General features: G+C 42.3%; 1 protein-coding gene across 1 annotated transcript; it reads right to left on the reverse strand.

Annotated features, from left to right (window-relative positions):
• Window positions 1–547: 547 nt before the first annotated feature.
• Window positions 548–9,135, reverse strand: LOC8041745. The gene is made up of 2 exons (XM_029972125.4): window positions 9,074–9,135; window positions 548–834 (listed from the first exon to the last, which is right to left on the reverse strand). Exons 1-2 carry the CDS (start codon window positions 9,091–9,093, stop codon window positions 579–581), a joined length of 276 nt encoding a protein of 91 aa, XP_029827985.1. The 5' UTR covers window positions 9,094–9,135; the 3' UTR covers window positions 548–578.
• Window positions 9,136–9,359: the final 224 nt, after the last annotated feature.

Here is a 9,359-nt window from a genome sequence, read left to right on the forward strand (position 1 = left end):
GAAACGCATCCCCGTTCCATATCTAAGATTGGAACATGTCGCTAAATTACGATACTTGCGTATTTTTATTTAATATTGTGATGGATAATCCGAAGATAAAATAAAGGAAGCTAGTGAATATATGCATTAAGAACTACATGTCCAGTCGCCACAATCACATTTGTTTCCGTTGTTCTTTTTTTTTTTTTTTACTATCTGGGAGTTTGAAACGGACGATAATAAAGAGCCGGATTTGGATAAACAAGTAAATGAATATACAAAAAAAAAGATGCCGTTCCTCCTGCTGTTCTTTAAAAAACGTACCGAGTTCCCGTTGCAGTTCCACAGACACAAAAAGGAACGACAACGTTCCTCCGTTCCCTCTAATAAAAAAAAAAAACGCGTTTCAAAAACGTCGTTGTTTGGCACGCTGAACCGCACAGCATTGTGCTAAATACATAAGGGGAAAAACCCACCGAGTTAACGGCGAGTGTGAAGGACAACAGTAGCCGTGTATTGTCTTTACAAAAAAAAAAAAGTAGGGCATTTATTTGAATCTTTACCGAGTGTATGATTGAGGAAAAGAGAGACATGTGTTGTTAGATGGTCTGGGCGGCCTCAAGTAACCGGTAGTGTCGCTTGTCGCTCTCCATGCTCGTGCACTGCAGGTCCACGCAGCTCATGTCGGCGCTGGTGCTGGCCAGCCGGACGTAGCCCAGCTGGGGCGGGGGCAGTCGGCGCCCCCTGGCGGCAGAGTGAACCAGCACGCCCACCTTCCACAGCACCAGCACGCAGAAACATACCGCCGCTGTCGCAGCCAGCAACACGAAGACTTGATCGGACTGGAAGGCCCACCTACCAAAAAAGTTAATGTTGCAATTAACAAAAAGAGAATATTTCTTACACGCTGTTTTATAAGTAAACTGTGTGGGATCCCTTTAGAAAAAAAGAAACGATGAAAGATGTGTACACATCTCAGTAATGCGAAACTAGAGCGCACCTGTTGTGGAGGAAGAGGGGAGGGTACGGAGGTGAGGGTATGCCCCCTCTTCCTCTTATTCCTCTCCTTCTTCTCCTCTCCTCCTCTTCTCTCCTTCTGCCGTTAATTTGTTCATGAGCGACGTGACACGAAATCGTGACGTCATTTTGCCCGCTAAATTTAGCGAGGAAACTGAATTGGTGTTGTGGCCACGTGATGTCGATTTCCCCGCTAAACTTAGCGGGAACATTTCCCCACTAAATTTGGCAGGGACATTTCCCCGCTAAATTTAGCGACAAAAAATTTCCTGCTAACTCAAGCGGAAAAATTTCCCCGCTATCTTTAGTGGGGAAACGTCCGATCACGCAACGCGCGTGGCTGCTCCGACGCCGACGCCGCTCACCCCAGGTACAAACGACTAAAAGCTGGGCGCCAAAAAAAAAGAAAATGTATTAGCGAGTTTTAGACAGTGGATCCTCCTGGCAGCTACGGAAGAAAGGGGGGGGGGGGGGGTTGCAGTGCGCATGCGTCGACTTTATGGGGAGCCGCAAGCTGCTTTGTGCCCCTCAGCGGTGAGCCCTCTTATTCTAGAACGCTTTATTAACAACCCTGAGCTCGTTCAATGACTTGCCGTTCGTTTTCTATGTATAATCGATAGCACGGGCCTGACTTCCCTACTGATTTAATTAGAGCTAACAAAATTATCCCTCTAGAATCTCGAAGAAAGCTAGCTACATTGAAATTGATGGATCAACTCTGGTACGCTAAACTTTGGCTTCAATCATCATTTTATATTAATTCATCCCCCACTAGACACACTAGACATGGCCATCCCAAAGAAAAAACTGCTATATTTGCCCACACAAAAGGTCTTAATTAAGTAAACTCTCTTTTCCGAACAATAGGAGAATGGAACCACCTGCCTGTACATTTATTTACTTCAGACAATGTAATTGAATCTATTGAACCTTGTTTCAATGCAAAAGTATTTGTTGTATGTTTTTTACGTGTTTCCCTGTTTTATATATCGGCTACATTTTTTTTGTAGCGCTGTAAATATCTAGAATTTTTTTATGTTTTGTATAACCTTTTCTTTGCGTTCTATATATATACATATATTTTCGTGTTTTTCACCTGCTCCCTTCCACACATTGTGTTGCATTGTATTATCTCTGGCAATCTAGCTGTGTATGACATTATATCTACTCCTGCTTGAGCCACAATTCGGGGTGGCAGTATTGCGTAAATAAAATAAATTAACGAAGTGTCCAGTGTTCCGTCCAGAAGGAACGAGAGCAAGCTCCCTGTGGAGTTCCGTTGGCGCCGTCCCGAGGGCCCAGCGGAAAGTAATGTTCCCGGCTGAGTGCTTGGGTGAACACAAGACAGGAAATCACGTGTTAGATTTTAGGATCTTGGAGAGTTAATTAAGCATAGTATAAAAATACGTAACATAAAACGAAACAAAACTGAGTTCAGCTGTGGCGTAGCTTTGTAGGAACGTATCCGCTTCGCACGCAGCGGACACCAGATAAAATCCCGAAATTGGTGTGCGTAATTATTTGTTTTTCAATTAAACTTTTGGCGATTTTTTTTTTTTTAAATTTTGTATCGTTGTGAAGAACAAATATGTCGTCGAAGAAAAGTCGCAAGACGATATGGAGAGCTCTAGAGGTGACTATCGGTTGCGTCTGGAAGGAACTCTTCTGGTGACTATATCGTTCCCTCTGGACGGTACCCCCCTAGTTACAGCCATGAATTAATACAATTCTCAAATCGTTAAGAACTTATTTTGCGAGTGCCAAATTCTAGCGAGCTTCGCCAATTGCTTCTACTGAGACAAGTGTTCGGTTCCATTGTGTAACAACGTTAATCACACATTTGGTCAGTGCACTGTCTGCTAGTCGAATAATTTGAATGCGCGTCTTTAATAACTGAAAGTGCTCCGATTCTGCGCCCGTCTAAATTGAAATTCCAAGTAGCAAACCCACTTGAGTCCGAGGCTCAGGCTCCGGCCAAGTTCTCGAGCGGGAATGGACAAAAAATTACCTTGAAGAGAAGGCTTGCACCTCCTCCGCCCCTTACGTCATCCGTAGTCAATCCACGCAGCACCACCTAGTGTGTCTCAGCGTCGCAACAAACGCGTCTCGCAGCGTCACACAACGAGCGCGACGCTATAGAAAGCGGCGACGCCAAGACGGACGCGTCTGCCGCTTTGCGGCGACTCTCGTCAAGGTTCGCCATATTTGCCGCTGGAGTCGAGCTGGGGATCCACTAAGGATGACGTCACGTGCAGGCCTTGTCTCGTAGGCGAGACTGGAGTGACAGTATACTCTTCATATTTGGTGAACATGAATCATCTCATCCATGGGATCCTTCCGAAGTATATCCGCCTACATTTTTATGGGGTCATTATGGGATTTCATGCATTCCCGTATTTATGTATTGGTCCGCAGTCGCCTACTCGTTGTTGTACTGAAAAAAAGCTCGATGTACTTTGTGATTTTCAACAAAAAAAAAAAGTGCACCTGGAGTCGGGGCCGTATAAACGAAATAATATTGCCACCGCCGCGAAACCTCGGCTATGTACGACTGGATAAAACACGTGCGTACAGAAAACTAACCAATTGTAGCCTGTTTTTTTTTGTTTTTTTTTTTGTTAAAAGGTTCGTTTAACAATATTGAACTGGTATGTTTCTTACTTTGTTTAGCCTTACGGGCCCTAGTATGTCTCAAGTATATATTCGCAAGCAACGCCACCCACGCGGAAGCTTCTTTGATCCGATATAATTTCAAGGATATAAGGTGATTTTGTTTTTCCTTTCAGTCTCTTCTTCGTAATATCTGACGACGTAGTGAGGGGTGGCGCAGTGTAGGCGTGCTCACAAGAAGTACTCAGAGACAAGACTTGTACGGTACTCAATGCAAATAATTAAGGTACTGAAATAAATTTAAGGGCGCAAAGGAGCTGGTGTACATTAAACATTCCTCAAAAACCCTGAGACAGCAGATAACAACACACACACTCAAAAGTCTCGAACACAGCTGAAAGTTTAGTTTCCAAAACCTGATTAAACAGGAAAAAAACGAACGCAAACGGGGAGAAAGGAAAACCCCAAGAACAGCTCTTTCCACAATGGTCTTGTAATTACTTGTAATCGATTACTCTTTGGAATCATTTTGTAACATTCGATTACATGGAGTAGAAAACAATCGCAGGGGTAATTTGATTACTTATAGAAGTAATACAATTACTTGGCACCGATACTATTCCTCCCTCGCCTTGTTGATGGCACCCTTTGTTTGTACAAGTTTCCTACCGAGGAATTCTCGAACCAGGCCTCCGACAGGATGATGGTTTACCGAAATTGGTGGATGAAGAAGATAAAAAGTTATAATTCGGTGATCCTAATTTAATAATAGACAGTACAAAATAGAAACTACGTTTTTGAATCGGAAGAAAAATATATCATTTTGAAAATCCGAAGTTTTCGGAAAGGTAACGGTTACTTTTTTCAACTGAAGTCCAATTACCTCCATTCTTAAGCAATCAAGTAGTCTAATTGAATAATTGTTAGGCGAGAGTAATTGTAATCCTATTCGATCACTTTGCCGAGTTACGCGTACAAGACTGCCAGGGTCCTAGGATGACGATAATCAAATGCGGCTCATTTCTTGTTTGTTTCTAAGTCAGCAAACTACTTTAAAAAAGAAAACACGCTGAAAATAGAGAGTTGATTCTTATGGGATAGCGTTATTAAACCCGGCGGACCTCATGCAGAGAGTGTGTGATGATAATCAGTAAATTAATTACATAAACATTCCTATTGGATTTTTTTTATATTCGCATCATCTGTCGCATTTTAATAAAAGATTGTTCCCTGTTGTTAAAATATGCCGCAGCTGTCAAAATTAAGAGAACTAGATTCTGTCCCGAGTTATTCTCTCGTGAGAATAACTGGTTGTGTAGTTTTTGCCCTACCGTAACTAACTCAGAAAGACCGCAGAATGGAGAGCGCCTGCGGACGCAGAAGGACTCGCCATCGGCCACGTGACCTTTATCGGCTCGCGTTGACTCGCAACCCGCATCCGCTGGGGAGGCTGACGCCCTTTTATAGGTGGGTCCCCCGCTGCTGATTTTGCGTCTTGTTTCGGTCTCTCGTCTGCTCACGGCTTAACATTTGTGGGAGCATAGCGCGGGCAGGATTTTCGCGTCTGAATGCCAACAAGAACTGCTGTGGCACATTCTGATGACGGGCATGAACTTTGGAATTCATGTGAGCACTGCATTTTTGCTCATAAGAAAATAAATGCCTCAAAAAGCATTCGAGCAATAGCTGGTATCCAATCGCTGCCGTGACGAGAATAGCAGAACCCTAAGAATGTCTGAAGCTCGAGAGCACGTGCCTTCTGCTTATATTCAACTCCAGAGCATGTCTATGATGAACACTGACGGCATCTAATCGTCTCCAGATCACGTAGCCGCTTCGTCTTGCCTCAATTTGAGGGCTGTAAACACTGCTCGTTTTTCTCCATTTTTTTTTTTTTTTGTGACTGCCATTGCATGGAGAGGAAATACTAACTCGTGTTTCTTGGTTTATGAACGTCAAGGATTTATTCTAAGTAAATAATTGAAGTACGAAAATCGCTACGCCTCCCCTTTAACTTTTAGGTCATAAACCAACTAGCGCAACCCGCCGTATTTTGTAAGACTGACTTTCGGTCCAAGTTTGAAGTTTCCACTTCATAAGAACAAATTTGTGCCGAAATATGGGTCTCACGTGCAACACATATTGGGTGACTTTGCCATCAATACTAGAGAGCATGCATGAATAAAGCCTGGTTTCGTAGCAAATAATGAGGACTTCCATTAAAGATTAATTTATATGAAATAGGAGCTATATCTTAAATACCCAATCTTACAAGAGCAATAGCTGAAAATACTTCTCAGAAATCTGTTCTTCTGCAACACACAAAATCCTCAGAGAACACACATTTATTTATTTATTTGATTTTCTCAAGGATAAATCTCATTTTTTCGCGAATTGTTTAATTTTGTTTAGACTTAAATAGTCTCTTAAGGTCTTCAAAGATATATTTGCAACGACACCAACAAAAGCAATATTAAGAACGTTGATTGGCACGTGTTAGTTTTCTCTTGAGATTTTACTTATCGCGACAGTTATTTCCCCATCGAAAGTACACTAAGTCCGATAAAAGTACTGAAGGCGCTATCCACGTAACCGACAATCTCCTTTCCTAATCATAACGATTAGGAACAGTTCCCGTGTGAATTAAAAATATATTGCTTCAATGGTCTTGAAGACGAGAGGCCTCAACTTAGTGATAATAAAATTGGAGGGTATTGTCATTTATAGCCATTCTATGGAAGGGAGGACAAAAGAAAAACAGTAAATATTAAATAAAAAGGAGGAGACAGGCAGACAGGTCAGACAATGCATGATTTTCTAAAAATGCCCTGACATTAAGCCAACGTTACTAAAACGACTCAGTTGGGAAACTGCCATAGAGACTGCCCCGAAAAAATGGCACCGATCCGTACTCAAGCACCGAGCTAATGGCGATCACAACGCCGCCATTTCTCCCGCAGCGGCCACACGAGGAACTGCTTGTGACTTCCATTTTGGCTTTAATTGGCCATTTTGGCGCCGAAACAGTCGCGGTGGAAGGGGCTTCAGGGGTGCCACCTCTGTCTCCCAAGCCGACGCGCCGCGAATTACTACTCAGGTTAAGGTGTGCCTAGGTCGGGACGCGCTACCTGAAATCACCGATGAGGCATGGTTGTATAAAAACAATATTAATTGTGCTGCAAAAACCTTGCAAACTAAAGATGTTAGAAAACATCACGCGAACATCATTTTGTACTAAACTCTAATTAGAGTTTAGTACAAAATTACGCAAAAACATGCTTTCTAAAAGCTCAAGGTGACCACAGTACAGACAAATTATAAATAGTGGCGCTGTTGTCGTATTTAGCTCGGTCTCGGTGGACGCCAGTGACCCATGTTTCAACGGTGAGTTTCCCAACTGAGGGTTCTAGTAACGTTGCATCAAGCTTACCGACACATTGAGTTGAATTATGGCGATCCATGGCGGCAAGCATTTCCGTAAGCCTAACGAATAATTTACCACCTATAAGTTTGGAAGCTGCCTTACATTCCTTTTTAAATATATATTTATATATTTAGATCAAATATAATGTTTGACCGAAATATATATCTATTTGTACCACGAGTGACGCTCGTGATACAAATGAATATTTTAGTAATAGAGTTTCATGTCGGAAACCCCTTTCGCGGAGTGGCATGGCAGCATTAATTATACCTGCCTTGGATATTTAGAGAAACCCGTTTCAGCGGTTGTTAATTGTTTCTTGGGGTGTGATTTCTCTGAAATTATTACTAATCACGGGAATATACCTCTCGTGATTCCTTATTACTGATCGGACATTATACTGCGTCTTGTATACTAACGCTTAGAGCCCAGTTCTGACGGTTTGCAAAAATCTTATTTTCAACGTACCGCGCTAGGATTTACTACAACGGTGCGGCTGGGTGGCGAATGCTAGAAGTGAAAGCACCACCGGATGCACTCGCCTTGTTAAAAAAAAAAAAAAAAAAACAGGAAAAGAAACACCTGTTTAGGGCAATTATGCGGCAGCATTCGCAGACTGTGTCATGAAAAAACTCGCCAAGTATGTGCTATCCACAGATGGCGTAACCTAAGACAAGAAAGTATGCGGCTCCTATACCGATCATCTCCATACCCAAAACTGACAGCTATGAGGGACTTAAAAACCCGTTTTCACATTCAGTTTTTTTTTCTATGAATAATTTTAACACTTTTAGAATTGTGCTTTAGAAAGTCGCTCTCCGACACAGTGAAAATGTTGGGAAGGTCGTCTGCTAATCTCGACGCAGGCGCGCCTTTGACGCTCACGACATCTGTCGGCGGTACATATATTTTGGTATTGGTTGATTTGGCATAACTATTCAAATTATTCTTGCGATCTCCCTTTCTATGTGATAGCTCACGGGGGCCTCTAGGAGTATATAAATAAATAAATAAAATATATATGTGCGAGCACGGTCCTGACAGCGTCTGCGACTGCTGTCGTAACTTGCCCCAAAAAAAGCTTTTATATATTTTTTGTCGAACAAGGTACGTTTATCGGTTGTTATTTTCACTCCAAGCTTCCACCACCTAGCCGGCGCCTCTCTAGTAAATCCCAGCGCGATATGCTTAGAAACTAATTTCTGCATGCTATCTAAAGTGAGCTTGGAGTGTACATGCTGAATGTTATTACGAGTTTGCTAGGAATGGCATTTATACTCCTTAGTAAGCTCATGAGTACCCCTCTTATGACTCTTGTTTCTAATAAATTATAGCACTTGCAGAATTGGACAGATAAGCTTCAGTGTTTCTTTTTCAGTTACAAGAGCTCATCTGGCCCTAGTCAATGATTGCACTTCCCGCACCTTTTATTGGCACCCTTTTATAGGTAACACAAACTATAACGTTAAAATTACTTTATGTTCATGTGATCTTTCAGAGTTATTTTTATTAAGGTAGTTTTCTGCTTCTAAACGCCCGTTGTCGGAAACAATAGCATACAAAATTGAACGATGCAACAATTGCGGTAATCGAAATCGTCTGAACAAAGTAAAACAAATGGAAGTGTTATGTAACCTTAGTCGGCCTTTCGAACGTTATCGCCGGATAAATAGGATAAATTATTAAAGTATCCATTACTTTGGACGTACATCTCGACAAGTGCAGTGTTAGAAGCAACTCTGCTCCGGTTATCATCGAATGACCACTTGTGGAGCGGCAATAACACTCAATATAATTGCACGGCGATGAAAGGATACTCTCTGCATCCACGAAATTCCGTTGTTACCGTAACGCGAAACGTATACAAAAAAACAACAACAAAAAACAAAAACAAACGGAACTTTAACAATGATCCTAACGCGATCCGCGCACTCTACGTAATGACAATGTCCCGTTGTAATCCGCGCAAAACGAACCTCGAAGACCAACCGATTATAATATACTTCAAAGCCCCGAAATCTTACAAAGCAAGAAAGGACTCACCACTTTGCACTAGTCATCATTGATGCGATACTGCGCCCGTACTGTATAACAACAATTTTTGTTTTCTTTTTTACGTTAACGTATTTTTCCGCGCGCGCATGTTTTCATGGACCGGCGATTGGGACGAGTTCGTAGTACACTGTTACTGACGTGCGGTTCCTCTACCAACATGTGCCGAGGTTGAAAAAAACTAATATAAATAAAATGTACGCGTGTGCAGCTGCGGACGGTTTCTGCGGCTCGCGGAAACGCTCTGGTTGAACCCCGCGGCAATGCTTTCTTGTTG

The sequence above is a fragment of the Ixodes scapularis genome, unplaced genomic scaffold (assembly GCF_016920785.2).
Source record: "Ixodes scapularis isolate PalLabHiFi unplaced genomic scaffold, ASM1692078v2 PGA_scaffold0__279_contigs__length_252992795, whole genome shotgun sequence".
In the NCBI taxonomy this organism is placed as follows: domain Eukaryota; kingdom Metazoa; phylum Arthropoda; class Arachnida; order Ixodida; family Ixodidae; genus Ixodes; species Ixodes scapularis.

What these genes read in the sequence shown, in the direction of transcription:
- LOC8041745 (XM_029972125.4), bottom strand. Translation starts at nt 9,093, where the DNA reads ATGATGACTAGTGCAAAGTG. An exon ending in ATGATGACTAGTGCAAAGTG is followed by an intron (nt 835 to 9,073) that starts GTGAGTCCTTTC and finishes CTTTTTTGGTAG; the next exon opens with GTGGGCCTTCCAGTCCGATC.